Raw genomic sequence first — 25,111 nt, forward strand, 5'->3', positions numbered from 1 at the left:
AAATTTTTCCAGCTGCTTTCATCCAGGAAACGGTACCATAGCATAAAAGTCAATACCAACAGGCTCCGTGACTGCTTCTTCCACCAGGCCATCAAACTGATTAATTCACGCTGCTATAATTGTATTTCTATGCTATATTGACTGTCCTGTTGTACATACAGGACTGTCTGAAAAGAGGATGTTGTCTAAGTTGCATGCTATCTTGGACAATGTCTCCCATCCACTACATAATGTACTGGGTGAGCACAGGAGTACATTCAGCCAGAGACTCATTCCACCGAGATGCAACACAGAGCGTCATAGGAAGTCATTCCTGCCTGTGGCCATCAAACTTTACAATTCCTCCCTTGGAGGGTCAGACGCCCTGAGCCAATAGGCTGGTCCTGAACTTATTTCCTGGCATAATTTACATATTACTATTTAACTATTTATGGTTTTATTACTATTCATTATTTATGGTGCAACTGTAACGAAAACCAATTTCCCCCAGGATCAATAAAGTATAACTATGACTATGACTATGGCTGTTATCCGACATGCCAAGGCCGCAGCCTAAGAGTTCGGCTCGCCTTTTGGAGGCCTAGGATCTCGGGGCTCTGGAGACGGGTGGATCGAAGGTCAATCTCCTGGACCGGTGTGTCGTGGGAGCTGGAAGATCATTGGCTGTGTGCCCGGAGACCTGAGTTCTTTGGGCACAGAGCTCAAAAAAAGCAATGCAATGGACTCTTAATATTGTAAACCAGCGAGCTGTTTGTTATTTCTCCTCTCTCACTGTGAAACGGAAACATCTCTTTCTCTCTTATTAGGGAGAGAGAGAACCTATGGTATGTTGAATACTGGGTGAATGCGTAGTCTTTGGAGTACTGCAAGTCTGTGTCTTTGATGTTGCTTTGCTCATGCTTGAGTGCTCGGTGGTGGGCGCTGATGATTTAATTTCTGCCGGTGAGGGAAGGGGGGATTGTTGCTAGCTGCCGCTTACGCGCAGGAGTGGGAGGATCTGGGGGAGACTTTGGGGTTTTAACATTTAACTGTCATTCATTCTTTGGGGCACTCCTCTGTTTTCATGGATGGTTGTGAAGAAAAAGAATTTCAGGATGTATATCGTATACATTTCTCTGACATTAAATGTACCTTTGAAACCTTTAAAACTATTTATCACAAATCTCTATAAATTGTATATTGCACATTTAGACGGAGGCATAATGTAATGAATTCTACTCCTCATGTATGTGAAGGATGTAAGAAATAAAGTCAATTCAATTCAATTCACAGAAAATGAAGAGACTGAAAGCAAGTTTGAAAAGTCATTAAAATTACCTCACATTCTTCATGACTTCACAGTTAGTTATATATTTTCTGTATAAAATACCTCTAAGTGTCCTGAGTTGTAGTTGTGTTTAAGACATAGGTGTCAAATTAAGGATGAGATTTGCAGCAACATGTTTTTCTCATAATTATAAATGTGGCATGCAGCCTGCCAGGACTTTGAAACTTTTTGAAGATGATTAAACCTTATAGATTATAAAATACCTCATTATATATGCCTCTTAAACGTTCCATTGTTAACCACAATTACAATTAAGGTACATGCTTAAGATATAAAAAAAGACTCAATTCATATGCTTTGCAATGCACTTATAATATTAATAATACACAATTGTGTTTTTGCTGGCTCTATGCAATATGGTGAACATTACCACTTCTGCTGGTAAGGCATTATATGAGGGTAATGAGGCCAAAGCTTCTCTTTCAAAGAGATATCCAATGGCTTGTATTTCATTCTTGATTTAATTTCATGCTTTTGTTGATTAGGTTTTACATATTTTTTCTCATTGAGTTTAACATATTAGTTGAATTTTATAGCAGGTAACCCACATGCTCTCTCATCTCTGAGACCTGAAGTTAACTTCAAGCAAGATTGATGGATGAAGTGACATTTTCCTCTCCAAGATGTAATGGTCAAATGTGAAAGGAGTTTATTCAATACACGGAAAGTTCAGACCCACAGAATGAAATGTAAACACACGGCCAATCTTACACAGATACCTTAAAATTAATTTGTTGTTATGAGGCTGTTCCAATACTGAAGATAAAAACTGTTGCAAGACTGTACTATCAGCTTGTTTCTTGTGAATGTGAGAATATTTAATGGTAAACAGTTTTATGCAAATACATGATGTCTATCATTAATCCCTCGCAAGCTAATTAAACTATCCTTCAAGAACCTAACAGTACTAATACAGAGTGCCTCTACAAATTCAAGATCTGTACCATAAGACCACTTTTCAAAGTGTAGTTATGTGCATTGAAACGGGGGGTGCCTTTCACTGAGTTGATCTCCCAGCACCACTTGATTTTTGTCTTTCTGTATGTCCCTGGGAACAACCCATAGATCAGCGAATCCTCTGTTATTTAGCCATGTGGGATGAATAGAGACACAAGCCCTTGCACCTATCTCCACTTCCTCTTTGCAATTCCACAGTCCAAAACTGTGAGCGACTGTCTTGTTCCCACTACGATCATCTCTGGTACAGTGCATGGTGGGAGTGGTGTTTTGGGCATGCAGGAAATAAATGGAAGATTCCTCTCACCGCCAGCATGAGAGGTCTTGGTGCCTGTTGGTGAGATTTGGCGATGAGACATTCTGCCAGATTGGCTGGACAGTGTTTTCAGGGAACCACCCCACTATATCTGTTGCGTCTTTCTCCTGTGTTCCATGCTGACCACTGCCTGATCAAAGGTGTTGGTCCAAAGGAACTTTTCCATGAAGGACAGGCAGTGCAGCAACGTGTAGCTGACAGAGATGATGCATGGCAAAGTGGCCAGTCCCGTGCTTTGCAACAGTGGGGACAGATATAACCTCGGCACATAGTGGGTTCCGCACACTGCCTGAAGCAGCCACACAGAAGGGTGGTTATCAGGGTGAAGGAGACTTTGGGTATGTTTCTGCCCCCATTGTCTAGGGACTTGTGTATCATGACCCATCTGACCCACAGCATCTTGGACCCATAGTTTAACGAGAAGACAGCCCAAGTGATATCCAAGCTAGAATAAGGAGGAACGGGCCACACTTGTGCCAAGTACAGCAGTTCCGAGGGCTCCTCACACCTGATGACTAGGTTTTTCCCTGTTATTGAGAGGGAGCATCCTCCCAACAGCCCGAATTTCTGCTTCACCTTCCCATCCACTCTATTCAATTCTTGTTGCATCTGAGCCAGAACCCCAGCTCCTTCATAGAATCAGAGCTAATAGTGAAAAGGACACTGAAGAGGTTGGGCCAGTTGTCAAAGAGCATGACCTCACTTTTTGTGCAGTTAACTTTGGCCCCTGACTCAAACTGGTTGCAGAATCTGATGAATCTGTGAACTGACCTTGGCTGTAAGCTGAAGACAGTGATATCCATGTAGGGGGAAGTTTTCACCTTGGTCCCTCCACTGCCCAGCGACGTCACCTCTCTCATGCTCCTGTCCTTCCAGATGGATTTGGCAAAGGTTCTATACAGCACACACACAAGACAGGGGAGAGTGGGCAACTCTACCTGACTCCAGACTTGATGGGGACGCTATATGTTCCCTAACATTGGTTTGGATTTGGACTGCACTACAGATGTCTGTGTAGAGCAGATGTATCTTATTCCTGACGCCCTCTCCAAAGCTCATTTTGGAGAGCACGTTCATCATGTATGTGTGTGATATTCTGTTGAAGGTTTATGCTGGTCCATCTTTACCAGGCAGGCATCTACCCCCCACATGTCTTGTACATAGATGATGCCATATCTGAGCAGTGCAAAGCTGTCAGAAATCTTCCTGCCAGACACAGTACAGGTGCTAGCTAGAAGCAAAACATTGTACACCTCCAGCAGATCCAGGCCCATCCAATCCCACAGAGCTGAGAATAATTCAGCCAGTAAGCTATCACTACCGGGAGTTTTATTTGAGTTGAAGGAATGGATAGAGCCAGTTCCTCCAAAGTCAATAGTTGGCCCAACTCTTCTGCGTGCTGTTGTCTAATACCTCTGTGATAAAGGTCAAGAAATTCTGGGAGACAGTGCTGTTTGTGTTGTTCTTCTTGTGGTTTCAAGGTTGTCCAATTTCAAAACACATAATTGACATCCACACATTTCCTGCTCCCTCAACATAAAAGGTCAGGAAGGTGAGGATGTCCACAATGTGCTTATGTGGATTGAACATGAACCCTGAGATCACACACTCCTTCTGAGTGGAGATAGTGAAAAGAGATTGCACCTTCAGCAGTGACAGTGGCACCTTGTTCTCTTTCCCCTGAAAATCCTGCAGCAACTTCTGCCATCCCGCCACATTCTTGAAGGTGATGCTACCGGTGAAGACTTGGATGTGAAGATGTCCTTCATATCAAACTTGCAACACTCCAGGAGAACCTTCCCAATGAATTGGCCCCTGGTGAAGGGGGTCCACATTGCTGAGATCCTTCATTGCCACTCTGATAGTGTTTTGGATTCCCTACTGATGTATCATATCTATAGCCCTCCTGACTGAGCTGAAATGTTTATTGTTTTATTTTTGTTTTATTTAGAGATTCAGCACAGAACAGGCCCATCCAGCCCAATAAGCCATATCGCCCAGCAACCCACTGATTTAACCCTTGCCTAACCACAGGTCAATTTACAATGACCAATTAACCTACTAACTGGTATGTCTTTGGATTGTGGAAGGAAACCAGACCACCCAGAGGAGACCCACGTGTTCATGGGAAGGACATAGAAACTCCTTAGAAAAAGATGCCAGAACTGAACTCCAAAAGCCAATGCCCCGAGCTGTAGTAGCGTCTCACCAGTCACTCTGCTACCATGGCAGCCTTAGAGGAAAGGTTGGTTTCCCATTCAGTATGAGAACCCACCTGAGTGTCAGCAGGTTAAGCTTTTATCAGTGTCACTTGACCATGAAGATTTCATCTTATCTACTGTTTTCAATGTCAGTGTCTGTGGAGACACACGGTGAATCAGCACCCACAGGCACTACACTTGATCTTAGCCAAAAGCCCAAAGTATATTTTGAATGGATTTGATGTGCTTATGTACAGAGATGAGTTAGGCGTATGACAGTGACATCACTCAATGTGGCCTCGCTCACAGGATCAGGCCTTCAGCAGAGGGTGGAAATGGAAAGAGGACTCACCACCTGAGCCAATATCAAGATATTCAGCAATAAAGTGAGGCACTGAGTCAACTCAAATGGTTTGGATGACCTCTATCTGAAAATAGAGGCCTGTTTGAGCGGAAAACTGAAACCTATTGAAAAGATGTCCTGACCTCCATGAATCCAAACCAGATTCAGATAGTCAGAGACATTTTCCCATGGCAGTAATAACTGATAGGAGAGGGCATAATTTTAAGGTGACTGGAAAAAAGTATAGGGGGGAAAATGTCAAAGGTAAGTACTTTACACAGTGGAATGTAGGAGTGTGGAACATCCTGCTAGTGGTAGAGCCAAATACATTAGGGACTTTTAAAAACAAAACTCTTAGACAGGCTCATGCATGATAGAAAAATGAAGGACTATGTAGGATGGAAGGGTTAGATTGATCTTAGAATACATTATACGGTCAGCACAACATCGTGGGCCAAAGGTCCTGTACTGTGCTATAGTGTTCTCTGTTCTAATTAGGAGCTTACAAAAAAAAAGTAGTCATAAACTTATTGTCCTGCATTCTAGCATGGAAATTAGGACCAGGAATAGACCTATCAACCACTCAAGATTGTTTCTGCCAGTTAATAAGATTATGCCTCATCTCATTATAGCTACAATTCTCTGTCCCTATTTATCTGTGGTAATTTTTTGTTTCCATGCTTATCAAGTATCTATGCTCAAATATCAACACGCACAAAATACTGGAGGAACTCAGCAGATCAGGCAGCATCTATGGAAAGGAATAATTTCAGGCCGAGACCATTATTTCCAGAATCTGCAGAATTTCTACTTCCACCCACCCATTGAGTAGGAGTATTCAAAAGCCTCACAACCAGTTGAAAGTAAAACAAAAATCACCTCATTTCTGTCTTACATGGGTAAACGCTCATTTTGAAAAAGCATTCTTGTGATTCTCCCAGAAAGGAAAACATCCTCTCCATATCTATCCTTAAGATCTTACATGTACAGTATATTTCAATCAAATCCCCTCTCACTTTATTAATATCTGATAGATACAACCCTAGTCTACCCATGTTAAACCTACTTGTGACCAAGAGGGCATGTGCAAAAATGAAACACAAAATATCTGGAGATTTATAAAGTCAGGAGCCTGTAATAATAGTGTGGGCTGATCCTACTAGAATTTGAAAGCTTTACCAGAACATCAATTTGCTATAACATTATGCTGACTCAAATAATTGGTTTTCATTGGGTTCAGGCTTGGTAGCCATATTCAAGGCTGGGAGGATGTATGGGAATGAACTCTGCTCTGGGTGTCTACCATTGCCAAGGCAATATTCCATCATTAATCAGAGAATTGTGCAGCCCATTCTTATCATCATCACTTGAAGATGATGAATCTGCTCCCTAGCAGCACTGGTGGTGATTCACAAATCAGTGCATCTCATACAATTTTGTAACCAACACACTGTTAGCTGTGACTCATAATTCTACAGCACTCAGTGCACCACAAACCATCTATGTTAGCAATGATTCCCCTTTAGCTTCAGTTCAAATGAGTAATAATCCATTGTGCCATATCCTTTTCAATTGATCTTTTAACATGTGAAACATTTCACAGGCCATAATAATTTCAGTGGGGACATCAGTAGTTAAAACTACTCATTAATTTCAAAGTGCAATAGCTTCATCCAGGGCATAAATTTCAGAGTGCCTCAGTGTGTTTAGTAAATTCCTGACCAGTCTGAGAATTCCATCATCTAGGTTTCCTGTGGGAATCTTACGCTTCCCTTATAGACCCTAAAGACAATCAACGTGAAGGCATTCATCAATTAATGACCTCTAAAATCATGGGCAATCAGTTCCATTTTGGATACTGAAGAAAACAAGTAGGCAATTTATAATGGCTGTTTTTGAGTCTGTGTTACTCTTACAACAAGGGCTGGATATCCTTCCTTTGATACATGTTGGTCACTACTCCTGAACTTCTGGAACTTCTGCATGAGTGTCAAGGGCCTTGCTCAGTCGTACTATTGTTAGAGCAGTGGCCAAGGGCATAGAATGTTATGTATCAAGTGCTAGTTATTGGATTATCATTGATGGATACTTGATGGTAGTTATGATTGTAGTGGTCCAAAGGGCTTGGTGTAGGACCCTACACTCAGTGGCCACCTTATTAGGTACCCCCTGTACCTTACAAAGTAGCTTCTGAGTGTATGCTTGTGGCCTTCTGTTGCTGTAGCCCATCCACGTCTGGGTTCGACAGGTTGTTCGCTAAGAGATACTCTTCTGCACACCCACACCACTGTTGTAACACGTTTATTTGAGTTACTGTTTCCTCCCTGTCAGTTTGAACCATTTCGGCCATTCTCCTCTGACCTCAATCATTTCATTAATTCACCCACAGAACTCAATGTTTTTTGTTTATTTCACCAGTCTCAGTAAACTTTAGAGACTATTGTGCATAAAACTCCCAGAGGATCGGCAGTTTTTGTGATACTTGGAACTACCCTGTCTGACACCAACAATCTTTCCATGGTCAAATCACTTAGATCACATTTCTCCCCCTTTCTAATATTTGGTCTAAACAACAACTGAAGCTCTTGATCATGTCTGCGTGCTTTTATCATTGAGTTGCTGCCATTTGATTGGCTGATTATATATTTGCATAAGAGTAGACGTACACGTGTATCTGATAAGGTGACCACGAAGTGTATGACTCAAGTGTAATCATTTAACTATTAAGACTGCAATAAACAGTTTTCTTCACAAACTGTCTTGTCTAATAGCCATTTTTTGAAGATGTAATAAATATTTCAAATGAAAGTAGATGTAGTAGATATCTCTGAAATTAAAATTAGACGTGGTAGGGCCCAAGTAAATGCTTAGAGCCATATAATTTTTTTAAGGTTTCATTGAAACGATTTAAATCAAAATTATTTTTGTAGGTTTCCACAAAGTTTTCATTGAATCTGGGTAATCATCAAAATATTTATCATGTTGGTAGAGATGGAACAGAGAATAATTCCACTCTTGGGGCTGTAAGATTTTTCTCCAGATGATTGTTGTAACTTGATAAGTATTTCAAGGATTTTTAAATACTTAAATATCACAGACAGGTTGCTTAATCCAAGTTTGTGGGAATACTCCATTAGGAGCTATCAATATTACAATAAAAGTAAGCTAAAGAATGGAAGAGGGTGAGAAAGGTCACAGTGAAATAGCTTCCTCTGAATGCTACAAAATGGCAGTAGATTCAATGGTGAAGTTCTTGAAAAAAAAGCTTCCTCAAATTTCCAAGGCATAGCAACTCAAAAGATACACCTCACTCGCAACCAGAGTAACATGTTCATGATTTTAGAAAGCACCTATATTTTAAAGTTGTTAACATAGCATTGAGTACACAGTGTTCAGCTGAGAGAAATAGATGAGATCAGAAAATAGGAAAAAGTATAGTGCATTGCATAAGAGTGATCTCTAATGCACAAATGCCCAAGCTAATACTGGGAATATGACAAAGATCTCCAGGACAAAACAGGAAGTGGACTTTGCTATGGAAATACATAAACAATGACAGCACAGAAAACATTTCAATGAGAGATTTTAGACATCTAACATAAATTTGGGATTCCTAGGCAGATTGACATCAGAGTTCCTAAATATGGATATTGCTCCTCAGAAAAACTATTGTGTCCATGACAATATCATAATTCTTGTGTACATGCACAGTCTTTCACCCAGATCTAGTCATTGCAAATAACCCAGATATCCTTAAAGTAATGGCGTGTAGTGGCCACAAAATGATTAAATTTAACTACCAATATGTTCTGACATTCTGTTACAGTGATGATAAATGCTTTGAATAATGTTAATTGTTCATATTTTAATAAATGTAACATGAAGTTCCTTGAATGGAAAAGTGTTGAACAAAGACTTGGTCTGAAGTTTTGCAACATCAAAGTCAACAAGTGCAACACAGAGTCATTAATGCATAGAAGGCCACATGACTTAATGAAGTTCATGCTGGCTCTCTGTACAGCAATCCAGTCAGTTCCTTTCCCGTACTCTATCCGCATTGCCTTGCAAGTTTATTTCCTACAGATGTCCTTTTGAAATCATAGATTATCTCAGCATTTACCAGCACCGTAGGCAGTAACTGCATCATCAATTCTTACTTCATAAAAAAGTTATTCACTCCACCATGCATTCCTCTCACAAAGTTTCATTAAATCTACACCCATTAACCCTTGTAATATTAGCTAATGGGGAAAGTATTTTCTTTGCTTCCCTTATCTAAACCTGTTACAATCTTTTAAGCCCCCTTCAACTCCCTCCTCCGTTCTTTTGCCTCTTTGGAGAATGACTGCATCTTTTCCATGGCTTTCATCCATCTGCACTTTTCTCCAGCAATATGGAATCCAAGCAACTTATTCACTTGAAGCATGACCTACCTACTAACTTCCACCCCACCCATTACCTCAACTACCCCCACTTCTGTTATCATTTTATCAGCAATCTCTTCCTAACTAAACACCAATATCCTTGTCTCCTCCCCTAAGCATGTAGCACCTTCTTCGCTCTTAATACAAATCACCTTAACTCTCATCATTCTTGCTAAATATGATGGAGAAAGATTTATCCTTCAGTCTGAAATGTCCACTTTCTATATACTCTTGCTCAAATTGTTTCATTTTGTTGAATAATCAGCATAACTCTGCCAATAATTAAAGTAATAGAATATATACTGCATCCTGTCATTAATGAATACCATGAAATACTTATACTATTACTAGCTTGAAAAATGCATTAAAATGTACATGAAAATATGAGTAAACTATGATTTCCTCAAGTCAGGTCATTCATAACTCAGGGAGCTTATGTACGTGGTGAAGGAACCCACCTTTGTAGCAGAGAGTAATGAGAGATGGAAGGGATAAGAAATAATAATTAAACTAAACTCAGCAAAACATAACAGGATACAGCTTTTGACTAAGCCTTATCTGAGAACATCACAAAAACTAGACTCTCATCCATGCTTTCTATCTGTACTTCTCACTTTCTGAAGCAGCCAGCATAATCAAAGACCCCATCCATCCCTGACATTCTCTCTTCTCCCCTCTCCCATTGGGCAGAAGGTTTAACAGAGTAAAAGCACATATCACCAGGCTCAAGGACAGCTCTACACCACTACTGTAAGACTATTGAATGGTTCCCTAGCACAACAAGATACACTCTTGACCTCACAATCTACTTTGCTATAATCTTGCACCTTATTGCTTATCTGTACAGCACTTTCTCTGTAGCTATTTCATTTTATTTTGTATTTTATTTCTGTTTTACCTGTTTTAACACAAGGCACTGTGTAACGATTCAATTTGTATGAACAGTATGCAACGCAAACTTTACCACCAGTTCCAATTCCAGATTTTTAATGAAAACTAATAGTTTCCTAAGTAAATAATGCCTTTAAACCATAGAACCATAGAACCATAGAAACTACAGCACAGAAACAGGCCTTTTGGCCCTTCTTGGCTGTGCCGAACCATTTTCTGCCTAGTCCCACTGACCTGCACATGGACCATATCCCTCCATGCACTCCCATCCATGTATCTGTCCAATTTATTCTTAAATGTTAAAAAAGAACCTGCATTTACCACCTCGTCTGACAGCTCATTCCATACTCCCACCACTCTGTGTGAAGAAGCCCCCACTAATGTTCCCTTTAAACTTTTCTCTCCTCACCCTTAACCCATGTCCTCTGGTTTTTTTCTCTCCTTGCCTCAGTGGAAAAAGCCTGCTTGCATTCACTCTATCTATACCCATCATAATTTTATATACCTCTATCAAATCTCCCCTCATTCTTCTACGCTCCAGGGAATAAAGTCCTAACCTATTCAACCTTTCTCTGTAACTGAGTTTCTCAAGTCCCGGCAACATCCTTGTAAACCTTCTCTGCACTCTTTCAACCTTATGTATATCCTTCCTGTAATTTGGAGACCAAAACTGAACACAATACTCCAGATTCGACCTCACCAATGCCTTATACAACCTCATCATAACATTCCAGCTCTTATACTCAATACTTTGATTAATAAAGGCCAATGTACCAAAAGCTCTCTTTACAACCCTATCTACCTGTGACGCCACTTTTAGGGAATTTTGTATCTGTATTCCCAGATCCCTCCGTTCCACTGCACTCCTCAGTGCCTTACCATTAAGGTGTTCTACCTTGGTTTGTCCTTCCAATGTGCAATACCTCACACTTGTCTGTATTAAACTCCATCTTCCATTTTTCAGCCCATTTTTCCAGCTGGTCCAAATCCCTCTGCAGGCTCTGAAAACCTTCCTCACTGTCTACTGCACCTCCAATCTTTGTATCATCAGCAAATTTGCTGATCCAATTTAAGATTTAAGATTTAATAAAATTTAAGATAATTTTGTGATTTTATGGGAATTATAGAACTGAACATGTGTGAAGATTGACAAATCTTTGTGATTTTGTTGACTTCATAGTTCTCCTGTGTAATGTGATACGGTGGAATAGAAGGAAGGAATCTTGAGCTGCCTGCTCTGGACCCTCTTGTTGATCTAATTTTCTTAGTGTGCTCTGACACTTTTCTTTGGGATATCTCTTCAGAATGTGAAGACCTGCTTGATATGAATGGTTTTTCCTGACTCTAGACCAGAAGTAGATGACAAACGTCACTAATCTGAAGTGTTAACTCTGTTTTCCTCTCCATTGAATTTCCTTCAGCTGTTGTTTGGCAATGTAATTTTCTTTCTTACCCTAAGAAATCAGCACCATTTGACAAACATACTTAAAAGACCCCTCCATCCCTGACAGTCTCTCTTCTCCCCTCTCTAGCTACAGAGAAAGTGCTGTGCAGACAGACCCTTTTACGAAAACAAACCTTCTTGTTAACTTTGTTTCTACTGCTGGTAATGACTTTCAGCTCACATAAACCAGCAACTACTTCGCCAAGATTTAAAGAATTCAATGCCTGGGCATCTTCAGTAGGTCTACCCTTAAAAGGTGAAAACAGCAGAGGTCTCCCCTGCACTGGTGCTGCCAGAAGCTCAATGAAACAAAGTGATCTTCATTGATACGGCGTGAAATCACTTTTTTCCTAATCTGTTAGTGAATAAGCTCCCATTCTGAAGCTGGATTCATGAGGTCACTCAGTAAGCTACTGATCTGCATCTGTACTAGGCTTCTGATCAGCTGCAAATATGCCACTAGTTCTGTCTTTTTTTTAAGTACTTCAGAAAAATGCCCCTTTGGCTGGTGTGATGTTGGGGTGATGGTTGCACTGAGTGTTGCAGTGAGGTGTGCTGCTGAGACAGCTTGAATTGCTGCTCTTTAGATTATAGATCTTTTCCAAAAGTTGCCAGTGCAAATAGTTGTATATATAATGTTATTGCTACAGACAATCCTTGCTTAGTTCACATACACAACACGAATTTACAACTGTGTACAGCGATGATCAGTGAACATTTAAATGGCTAAGCATAGATTTACATTTCTGCCATGTGGTTTATAGATTTTGAGCCAAAGACCTTTACGATAGTACCTCCAAAGGGTGCATGGATGGATTGCTAACTTCCTTGAACTTTCCATGCTGTGAAATTTCCATGAGAGATGGGAAATTTTAACTGAATCAGTGAATACCTTGCACTGCTTATTTTCAGAAACAGGTGTCTTGCAAAGCTTACCTGAGTATAAAACATCTTCACTAAAAATGAGGTAAAATATTGCTTGAAGGTATCAGAGTGAACTTCAGTTTGCAAGGTTGTTTATGTCAATAATATGATCAGTTGTTAGACTTTCTACAGTCCAGTATTCCATGTCTTAATTGTCTGAGCCCTCACCTGCTGGTTCTGAAAGCATTAATTGTTTTCCTTAATGCCTTATTTTTAGCAGTTTGATTTGTGCTAAGATAGTAATGATATTAAAAATAGCCCATCTGCACCTGGAATTTATTTTAATTGGCACGAAGCTGCCAAAAGAAACAGCAGGTTAGTTTATTTACACTAATTTTCATTTTTAATTTAACCCTTCTTCAAGTGTGCCAACTTCCCTTCCCTGTATTTCTGGACAATTCTAGTCTGGAACAGTATGCAACACTATCATATCTATCTCAGATGTTAAACACTTTATTGCACTATTGGCTCCGTCACTGATCACAGACATTGTGCATTTCACTATTAATATAGTTCTAATCTGGTGCAAAAGTTACATTGTACTATAATTGTACTAATGTAGTTCTTTCAATGCCAATAGTAAGACAGTTTCTGATTGGAGAGATGCTTGTATGCGTCTCCCTGTGTGAGTGTGCATGCACTCTAAAGAGAATTACAAAGATCTTAGTGTGATAATGAAAAAGTATAAAACAACCATTTTAATTCTCATTTAAAGTACTGGCTGTACACTAAGAACAATCAAGCAATGTTTATTAACAATTTACAACTCAATGAAGTTGAATGTTGGCATTGACAACCAGACCAACTAAATAGTAGAAATCTGCACTCTTCTGTAGTTAATTGTCTAGAGAAGCAGATATAACTTTCACACAGAAGAGCAACAACCTGTGAATATATTTCACCTTTCATCACACCCCAAAACAATTTGCAATCATTAGATTATGTTTAAAATAAAGTCAGTTTTTCCTTGCATGAAATAATGTAATGAGTTCAGGAATAGCAAGCTTCTGCAGCAGCGCTGTGATAATCTAGTTGAATGATGTTGACAAAGGGACAAGTACTAGCCTGCTGAACTCACCTGCTTTTCTTCATACAAAGCCAAATGTCAGTTTATGTACATGCTGGTTTAGCCTGCATTTGCGTAATGTTTCAGCCAAAAGCTAGTGCACTGTTCCCTCAGTGATGGAATTTCAGCCTAGATGATGTCCAAGTGACATAATAGTCACCATTTCTGGACTTAATGATTCTAAGGTTTAATGACTCTGGATGGCAGAGAGGCAATCATTTGCTGAAAGGAAGGGAGCAGCCATATGTGCACAGCAGTTTGGGGCAGCATCTGAACTGTGTGATTTTTCCCCTAAGGTAAAGTCATGCCAATCAACAGAGTGGAATTTTCATCCATCTCTGACAAAAGGCACGTCTGAGAAAGTTGATATGATATTCTAGGAACTCTACTGACGATGGCTTTGGAAGACCCAGTGAATTAAGGCTCCAGGAAAAGCCCCAAAAGAGTAAGAGTTTAATTAATCTGCAGCAATGTATTGTAAATTTTCTTTAGAAACATCCTGAATGTTCCGTTGACACATTATTTCACTGTATACTCAAATAAGACAGGAAAAATGAACAAAAAATAAATTAAGAGACGGAGAAGCAAGGACACAACAAGGAAAAGCAAGGGAAAAAAAGAGATGCTTAAAAAAAAATTCAACAACAATGGAGGGCTGAGATTCCACATTTGCAACTGTTCATTTTCTAGCTATGAGAGGTTGATTGTTAGTCATTAACAATGATCATATTATTAAAAGGTACCTCTGGTGTTAATTACTAGACCTAACTTTCTGTGATTAATTTAATGGGCCATGAATGCTGAAAATTCATGAAACAGAGGGAGGTTAAGTACAAAGAGATATTTTTACACAGTGGCAGAGTGCCATCAATTTCCAGTAATTCACAGTTTTCAGGGTATCTTTCCCAAGCTGCAGATCATTTCAAATATTAATATTGCTGTATTTAGCCTACACATTCTTAGTTTTCAAAAACCTCTGGCTCCTCTTTTACCTCAGTTCCCTAATCATTATTAATGGGTCCATTGGATAGACAGGTTACATAAGGGTCAGCTGTTAAACACAAGAGATTCTGCAGATGCTGCAAATCCAGAGTAATGCACAAAATGCTGCAGAAACCCAGCAGGTCCAGCAATATCTACGGAGACGAATAAATAGTCAACCTTTTGGGCCAAAACCCTTTCTGACGAAGAAATATCAATTGTTTTTTCCTCTCCATGGATGCTGCCTGACCTGCTGCACTCCTCCGATCAGCTGTCAAACATTGCCTTCAATAGTTTGCCTTCAGAACTTGACGGAAAACAAATACTGAGCAAAAAGAAAAGCCCAAGTCTGAACTAGGATAGAAAATCTTGAAAATGCACTGATGAGCTGGAGAGTCATAGATACAGCAAGGAAACACATCCTTTTGCCCACCATCTATGCGATTTACACTAATCTTACATTAATGCCACTTGTTAAATTCATCCAATCTACTTCCCATCTGCACCATCTAATAGCTTACTAACTTGCACATCGTTGGAAGGTGGGAGGAAACTAGAATACTCAGAAGAAACCCATGCAGTCTCAGGGAGAATGTCCAAAATCCACGTAGACACATCTGACGTCAGGACTGAACCTCAGTATGGCTCACTGTGTGGCAACAACTGTTTTGGCTCTGTCACTGTGCTATCCACAAAGGACGTTTAAGTGAAGCTAGATCTTGGGCTCAGAGGGTCAAGAAGACTGGACTGGTGAGACAATGGGGTGAGAAACTAAGGACAATTGCTTTACTGTGGGTAAGGGGAATGTGCAAATGGGGAAGAAGTTTTGAATGCAATTTTTACCTGGCTTAATTGCATTTCCATCCCAGCTTTTGTAAAACAGGACCACAACCTTAGTCAGGATGATTGTAAAGCAAGCTGGGAAGGAGGTTAACCAGCCTTTGAGGGGAATCCGTGCATTCGGAGCATTCAACGTAAGGTGTGGGGAAATACACTGCAGAATAGATGTAAGTGGAGACCTGGGAAAGCCTTTTATCAGGAAAGGTTTAAGAGTTTATTCATTTGGTTCACCAAAGAGCCTATCAGTGAACAATAAACATCTGGGAAAGGATGTTATACCATGAAAAGCCAAAGGTGATAATGAAGTACTTTGACATTTCTGTGGAATTCTTCCCTGCTGTTACTTCGACTAATTGGCAGAATAACCCTGACAGAAATACAGGAGTAAAAAACGGTAATGTTATAAATCTGAACAAAGGGCCATTTTCAAGTTTCTAATGCATTTACTCCAGAGTTTCCATTGATCCTAGGTGAATACTTTTACACACTGCTGGAAGCACCAGGGCTGCAGGTGGAAATAGCAAGGATTAGAGAGAGCAAAAGCGGAAAAGTGAAGGATGAGAAGAAATACAATGGCTGCAACAGGAGAAGGCGAAGTAAGGAGGAATGCGCTCAGTCCACCTGACTGACAGACAGGAGAAAGGTGAAGTAAGGATCAAGGTGCTTGGTCCACCTGACTGACAGCATGTTACAGGCCAACAGATAATTACAGAACAATGAGGTGTCTGTACGTGACCAGTCATACAATATTTTATAAGATGGATAGGCAGAACAGATAGAAAAAGACTTTCCTGTTGTGCTTTTCATTCTGCTTTTCTATTTATGTGATTCTGTTAGTGAATGAACTGAGGAAGTTAGCTTAAGTCCATTTTTGTTACTAACAGCAATGCGAAAAACAAGCTACAGAATAAAATTTGTGTACCCTATGCTTGCATAACCCCTACTGAACACTTGGTATTGAAATTGTAATTTACATTTTATATGTCCTCCTGAGGTGCAGATGTTTCACCATTTGAAAGCTGTGTACAGTTCAGGTAACTGCATTGTAGGAAAGATGTGATTGCATTGGGGTGGATACAAAGGATGTTTGTGGGGATGCTGCCAGGACTGGAAAATAAAAGCTGTGAGGAAAGATTGGATAAGCTAGAGCTGCTTTTTTTGTTTCTGTATCAGAAGAGGCAGAGGGCTAACTATAAAGATATATAAAATTATGAGGGGCTTAGAATAGCATAAATAGGAAGGCCATGCATTCCTCACTAGGGTGGACAAAAATCAGGAAGCATAGATTTAAAGCAGTTAGCTGAAAGGTTAGAAAGGAGACAAAGAAAGTCTTCCACCCAAAAGGTGGTCAGAGTTCAGAACTCACTATCTGAAAGGAATGCTAGAGGCAGAAAACCTGATCACATTTAGAAACAGCCTGGTTATTTACTTGAAGTGTTAACCTGCAGGGCAGTGGATCTGCTGCTGAAATGGAGTAATCTGAGTAGTTTTCCTTGACTGGCATAGACATGATGGGATGAATGACGTTGACCTATGGTACAAACTTTCTCTGATTCAAGAATTAGCGTATTAAAATTGTATACGAGAATTGTTGTCTAGTTTAGACTAGAATTGTTGTCTTCCCCAGTGTGAAAGTAAGAGGAGATCAGAGAGTGATGGAGAAACTCACATGTAATTAGGATGCCATTATTTGACATAACATCACAAGTTTCATGAAGTTGAGGGAAGTTTCTAGATGATTAAGACCTTTAGAATTTCCACCAGACTAATTGGCAAAGTACTTATTGGTAATAAGGATCCTTCAATACAACAAAGGGAAAAAAGCAACTGGATTTGCATTTTTGAGCTGAGGTATGCTGATCTTTGGAGCGGAAATTACTAAAGGTTTTATTCAAACAGAAGGAGATCTCTACACTCTCCTGTATGGTGATTCTTAGAAGTTCTGCAAAAGACATTAAAAAAGCATGTCTGGCAGAGTTACACATCACATCTCTGCAGAATCTTTCAAGTCTACTGACAGGATTAGCAAACCAACTCAAATGTTCTCCCTCAGGTCAACATATCCATTACTGAGAAGATCATTACACTCTGTCAACTCTGTGGCACAGACCACATTGTTTGTCTGCCTGACAACAGACTCCTTAAACTGGAACTCTATGCCACAGTTCATCACATCAAGAGATTCACAGGAAGACACAGGAAACAACTCAAGGTAATTCTCAAAGCCTTCTTGAAAAGAAATGTCACATATTTCTCCAGAGAAAGTCATGGCCCATTACTGATCAAAATGGAAAGAAGCATTGGAAGGGTGCTGAGAACATGAGTCACTTTCAAAGGAGCACCCAGAAAGCCAAAGTAAATGATTGAGGGAGTGTATTAGTTCCACACTAACCTCTCACGTTCCCTGTCAAACATTTCCTGCCCCACAAGGCACAGAGGCTATGGGACTCACATTCGCCTCATCAAAAGCCACAGAATTGAAGTGCAAACACGTCATCCTCAAATCCAAATGACTATGTGAACAGAGTAGACATACACATATAGTTCTCGTTTTTACATTCCTCTGACTCATCCCAGTGACAAATTAAAATCCTATGGCAAGAATGTTCTGAGGACATAAAAGTGCAGCAAACTATTGATTACCAGTTTGGTCTGAAACAAAACATTTTTAATCCTTTGCTGTTCTACTATTTAGAACATAGCACAATACAGGCCCTTCAGCCCACAATGTTGCGCCGAACATGTACTTACTTTAGAAATTACTTCGGGTAATTACCTAGAAATTACCATAGCCCTCTATTTTTCTAAGCTCCATGTACCTATCCAAGTGTCTCCTAAAAGACCCTTTTGTATCTGCCTCCACTACCATCACCAGCTGCCCATTCCTCGCACTCACCACTCTGCGTAAAAAACACCCCGACATCTCCTCTGTACCTACCTCCAAACACCTTAAAACCGTTGACCATTTCAGCCCTGGGAAAAAGCTTCTGACTATCAACATCATCAATGACTCTTCTCATCTTATACACCTCTATCACGTCACCTCTCATCTTCCGTCACTCCATGGAGAAAAGGCCGAGTTCACTCAACCTATTCTCATAAGGCATGCTCCCCAATCCAGGCAACATCCTTGTAAATCTCCTCTGCACTCTTTCTATTGTTTCCACATCCTTCCTGTAGTGAGGTGACCAGAACTGAATTTTAATTTTGTATATGCACTCCTCTGCCTAACTGTGTACATCACAGCAGATGTAGATAGGCAGTCACTTGCAGTTAATTCAAATGTCGTAGCTTGCCACTGGACACATCCCCTGTGGTGCACGATTTTAAAAAACCTGCAAACGCTGCAATCTGAACTAAGTAAGATATTCAAAATAAACAGCAAATTGTCAGTAGCTGATGAAAAAAAGGAGGATGGCTTGAGTTTGGGGTTTTCTGACAAAATTGAACTTATTCAACTCAGATTTTTTTTTATCCTTCTCTTTAGTTCTCTGGGAAATAAAATATGTTTGTTGCTGCTGAAAAGCAATTAAAAATCTCTGGCCAGCAAAAAATGCAGCCAATGCTCTACCATTGAAGGCAAATATGAATATACAGGCTTAAGCACAAATGACCACCAGGGGGCCACTCTTTCTGATATTGCATTGTTGTCTCCAGAAAAAATAACAAGCAAAAATGTCATATTCAGTCAGGGGTGTCAATCAAGTGTCATGTGGTGACCTCACCATCAAGGTTCTCTTAATAAAGTCAAGGTGTATACATTCTCATGATTAATATGAACATATGAAGGATTTTTTTCCAACTCCCCTTCCTTCACCAATTTTTTTTTCTATTATTAATATTCAATGGCAATTCCAATGACATTGTCTGGGACTGGATTGGTGAAAATACTGATTCCATGTGCAAAGAGTGTAAATTACCATCAGCTGATATCATTAACACAGACTATTTCACCTTTGTCTACATGCATATGTTAAATTATACACTTGGACTCTGCTGAGCAGCTTCACCAGTGATGATCCCTGAATGACCAGCAAAAAAAAAGTTGCAGGAGAAAAAAAGAATGTCAAAATGCATCATAATTCTTTGCAATTGATGGAAAAACACTTAATTCTATCTTTGCACAGCAGGAATATGCATAATCAGTAAACCTCAGGCGTTTTGTCATTTGTTTGTTTTATTTTAAATTGGCCTTTCACAAGTACCTCTTTGGGGTCCTCCTCATCCATCGTCCCAGGTTTCATTTTGGTGTAGTCTACCGGGAAGTCCCAGCAATCACTCTCGTTCATTGCATAGCACTTGTTGACCATCATGTTCTGTCGCTGTGGGGACATTGGCTCTAATGGAGTCAACAGGCCAGTGCTGCTGCTGCTGCCACAGCTGCCGTCCCTGTGTCTCTGTTTGTTCATGCTCAGATCTAGGGTTCCATTCTCATCCACCTCGATCTCAGGATTCTGTATAATAAAGATCATCCCTTTTAACTGACTTTGCACTGCATACCAGTTACACTGTAAACTCTCTCTATTTCATCTGATATTAAATTAATGATAGCTTTATGCATTACTTTGTGAATAATGTCACGTCCCCATGAAGCAAAAGGAAAACGCTCTCAGGAGAATGAACTTGAAACCTTGAATTGCTCTTCTATTTTGGTAAAAATGATTGGCAACCAATCCTTACTGTATTACTTTCAAATATAAAAAAAGACCAATAAAAATTGCCTTCCCAAATTTTGAACAAAAAGAACCATACATTCTATATCTGATTTCTAGAAAGAAAAATATGATCTTGCTGTAAATTTTGGCAGTTTTTCTCCAGGGAAAAATTCAAATTTCAAAAAAGTGCTGGGGAAAGAGGATGAGGAGATTAATGAAGAATGTATCATTTTACAGTTACGTAAAACATAGTCTTTGCAGATCTACTAAATCTCATAATGGAACATTTATATTGTTTGTAGTTTCAGTATAGACAGATATGCAGTTCTCCATGAATAATGTTGCTTTTCCAGTTGTACAGTATTCACCCTCCAGTGTCTCTGAAAGATGTAATTTACTACATTACTCTTTTGTGGTTTTGCAGGCAACATTACAATCAAGGATCAACAAATTAGCCAAGGCCTGCCAGCAATTTATCTAACTTGAAGCAATTTAGACCCATCAATGTCACTCAGCACTGGCTAACTCATCCTTAATTCTCTTTCCTTGGCTAAACTGACTTCGGGGATAATCAAGGCCACTGTTGATGTCGACTCGTCCCTTGACAATTGCAATAGTATTACGCAAAGATTACTCTTTCTACATGATGTGCTACAGGACCCAGATGTCATAAGTTCCCTGAAGACATGTTGCAGGGGACAGATGATACTGACTGCCCTCATCCTGTACAATTTTGTTAACATTAACTACATCTGCCAACAAAACCTGTACATTCCCTGTTCTTCATTGATGGCCTCTTTGTTCCTTAATCAGTGGTGTCTACTTTACCTAATATTAAATTACAGGAGACCCATCAATAGTAGTTCATGAACTCTTGACTATTCAGATCATTTGACAGTTTTAAGTTTATCCTTTCTTTAATGGGTCATAAGTTGATGATCTAGGCACTGCCCTTGGATGGACAATTTGATGTGGTCTACTTCACATGCAAAAAAGAGCTCTGACTGCTCATTAAAAGTAATTACATTTCCTGGAAAAAAATGACACCTTGGAAACACTTCATTAGTCCTCCTAATAGGATATGAAGTGACTGCATCAGTGAAAACAAAGTTCATTCACCTGACAATGAATACATCACATGCAAGAAGAGAAAAAACCTGGCAAGAAACAGGGAGCAAATTAAGTACGGGTTAAGACTGCAGGCTTTAGATGGGCATTATGAATAACTTCAGAGATAATTAGGACAAAATGGGGATAAGGTCAAAGCTGGTGAGATGAAATATATTACAGAAGAGAAATGATAAGGGGAAGGTTCCTGAACTGAAAACAAGTGAAAGTATGGAGACATGCAGATCGAATGACAGAGCTAAATGGGAAACAAAATAAGTTAACTAATTTAGACAGTGCTTTACTAGATAGAGAAAATAGGCCAGGAAAGTATGTCTAATATCAGGATTTCAGGAATTGTGCTAGGACTGCACATATTCATTTCAAATGAGTTTACTAGGTTTTTGCGTCTTGATGAGTCTGATAGAAGTGATCATTTTAATTTCCTCCATTCTCCCTGATGATTTTCTCTCCTGATACTTGTTCCCTGAAGGTGTTGGGTCTCATGGGAACCAATTGCTTTGGGGCACTTTGTCTTAATTATCTTCCCATATTTTGAATGCAGACAGATTGAAATGCTACAGTCGGCGAATTTGGCTACTGAACTGCCTTAAAAATACCCACAATTGTGACTTTAACTGATAATATGCTTCAAGTGTAATGAATAATACAGGCCAGACTTTCAGTTAGAACTTTGCAGAAATTTGTCCTCAGCAATATGTACCAAACACACACAAATGACAATATAAGAAGTCTGCATTCCACCTTCCAAATTACAGTAGATATGATTGAGCACAATGGAACCAAGTTCTGAAATGGAATACGAGAATTATATTCTACCATGTTAACAAGCTCAAATTTTAATTATGGTAGAGAAGCAGGGTAACATCATATTTGGTAGGTACACCATAATTCAAAATGTATGCAATTTAAGCTATTTGAAGTTCAAGTAAAGTTTTGACAAGCTACCAAATGATCTGTGACTGAAATAGTTCTTTTTAAAAGAAGGCTTTTTATTTGTTCCAAACATTGTTTGGAATGGCAATTTTGTAATTATCTTCAAACAACTGGTAAAGAACACAAAATACTTGATAAAACACTTTATGATACCTCTAAGTTTTCTTTTAACAGTTTCTTGTTGTCTGAATAGGCCAGTTTAAAAAAACTACAGTCCTTCTGACACTTTACAAAGACTAGATGCCTGACCTAGAAAAAGTGATCTATTTGGATAACCTCAGTAAGACATATCTGTGGCTGGGAGATTTACAATGCAGGATTGAAATCTCTGTGACAACCTAAATGGGAAAGAGAGGAAAAATCCATTCCATTTAGAAAATTATGTGTTAATAATCCAAAAGGGCAAAGAATGACCCTTTTCCTGACACGATCACAAATAGTCTAGCAGAACAATGAACTAGAGGAGTCCATGAACAGGATACACAAAGAACAACAGCAGCATGATCCAGGAATAATTCCATTATCAATTGTAACCTGACTGTCTACTCATACAGTGTAAACCTGACTTAACAATGAGTACTATGGGATTGTGAACAGACACCTTGAAAACTTCTCGGTGATATTTAAAATAATAGGACAGGCTGTTGATTAGTAAGGACATCAAAGGCTGTGGAGTGAAAGCAGGCAAATGGGTTTGAGGGGGATAATGTAGTGTAGTGGTTAGCTCAATGATTTACAGTACAGACGACCTGAGTTCAATTCCAACCACTGCCTGTAAGAAGTTTGTATGTTTTTCCTGTGACTGTGTGGGTTTCCTCTGGGTGCTCTGGTTTCCTCCCACAGTCCAAAGACCTACCGGTTAGTAGGTTCCTTGCTGATTGTAAATTGTCCCATGATTAGACTAGGATTACATCAGGGGATTGCTGGGCAGTGCTGCTCAAAGAGCTGGAAGGTCGTATTCTGCACTGTATCTCAATAAATAAAACAAATAAATCAGTCACGATGGAATGGCAGAGCAGACTCAATGGTCTGAGTGGCCTAACTCTTCTCCTGCGTCCAATGTCTTAAAAATTTCTCACATTGCATTTTTTTTCTAGCCATAGAAATTCGGTTGTTCCAAATTAAATATAATGAAGGATATTCTTGAAAGAGCTTTCATATGCGTTTCCCTAAAGAACATGAATTTCATGGCTGTGAACTACTTAGGATACTTAAGAGATTGTTTCCAAATATTTGGTGGAATACGCAGGAAAGTACATATAGGGCATTTAAAGGAGTTGAAAAGGTTCACTGGATTAAACGTCATGAATGAGAGTCTGGCAGTGTGCATTTCAAACAAGCATTGGGTTACCTTTCACATATTTTTTAACATGCTTTCATTGTATTGTTTTATTCTCTTAAACATCTATAATAATAACTCTTTAGAGAGCATGCTAGATACCAGGAAATAAACTGTCATAATATTTTAAACAGGCTGCTGTGTCGAATGGACTCAGGTATATCCAAACCTTTCCTGGTTTGGTGGGTACTGGACGCACTTTTCATATATTCAGCTAGAGTACGGAGATATGTAGCCATCTCACTGGCACTAATATTTTTCTGAGCAGCAGGATACCCAGGGGGTGAGTATCTTCATCCTGCTCTTAGGTAGAAAAAACATCTATCTCCATTCTTCCAGCACAATTATATAAGACATCCAGGTACAATCTACAAAAGCTATGTTAAGAGTGGAAAGGCTATTTTAAGAGTGAGAAAGCAATTCTGATTGAAGTTAGGATGGAATCGGATGCAAGGTTTGTAGGCCATTATTTCTTACAAAATGAAACATAACATCATGAATGGCTGCTTTGCTTCATTCTCAGATGAGCTCAATGCCTTTTATACACAATTTGAAAGGGAGAATAAAATTACGACTGTACAACTTCCTGCAGAACCTGGTGACACTGTGATCTCTGTTTGAAGGACAACATAAGAACATCTTTCAAGAGGGTGAACTCTTGTAAATTGTCAGGTTCTGATGGTGTATCTGGTAGGGTGCTAAAAACCTGTGCCAACCAGCTGGTGAGAGTGTTCAAGGATATCCTCAATCTCTTATTGCTGCATTCAGAGGTGTCCACCTTCTGTAAAAGGGTTACAATGATACCATTGCCCAAGAAGAGCAGGGTGAGCTGCCTCAATGACTATCACCCAATTGCACTCACATTGACTGTGATAAAATGCTTTGAGAGAATTAGCCATAATCAATTCCTGCCTAAGCAAAGACCTAGACCAGCTGCAATTTGCCTATTGCCACATTAGGTCTACAGTGGATGCAATCTCGCTGTCTCTTCATTCGGCCTTGGATCACCTGGACAAAAGCAATACCTACATCAGGCTGCTGTAAATTGCTTACAGCTCAGCATTTAACACAATCATACCCACAGTTCTAAAAAACAAGTTTCAAAATCTACTCCTCTGTACCTCCCTCTGCAACTGGATCCTGGAGTTTCTCACCAGGAGACCTCAGTCAGTGCAGATCAGAAATAACATCTCTTCTTTGTTGACATTCATTACTGGAGCACCAGAAGGATGCATGTTAACACACTGCTCTACTCTCTCTACATCCATGACTATGTGGCTAGGCATGGCTCAAATGCCATCTATAAATTTGCTAAACACTCAACTATTGTTCACAGAAT

At 39.5% G+C, this 25,111-nt stretch overlaps 1 protein-coding gene across 1 annotated transcript in view; it reads right to left on the bottom strand.

Annotated features, from left to right (window-relative positions):
• The window catches only part of LOC140209840 (myelin transcription factor 1-like protein), a 354,336-nt gene that overhangs the window by 62,963 nt on the left and 266,262 nt on the right, over nucleotides 1–25,111 (bottom strand). The window contains exon 13 of the mRNA XM_072278399.1: nucleotides 19,914–20,168. Within this exon, the coding sequence (XP_072134500.1) occupies nucleotides 19,914–20,168 (255 nt within the window). The remainder of the gene's footprint in view (nucleotides 1–19,913; nucleotides 20,169–25,111) is intronic.

Source organism: Mobula birostris, chromosome 2 (assembly GCF_030028105.1).
Source record: "Mobula birostris isolate sMobBir1 chromosome 2, sMobBir1.hap1, whole genome shotgun sequence".
NCBI classification, from domain to species: Eukaryota; Metazoa; Chordata; class Chondrichthyes; order Myliobatiformes; family Myliobatidae; genus Mobula; species Mobula birostris.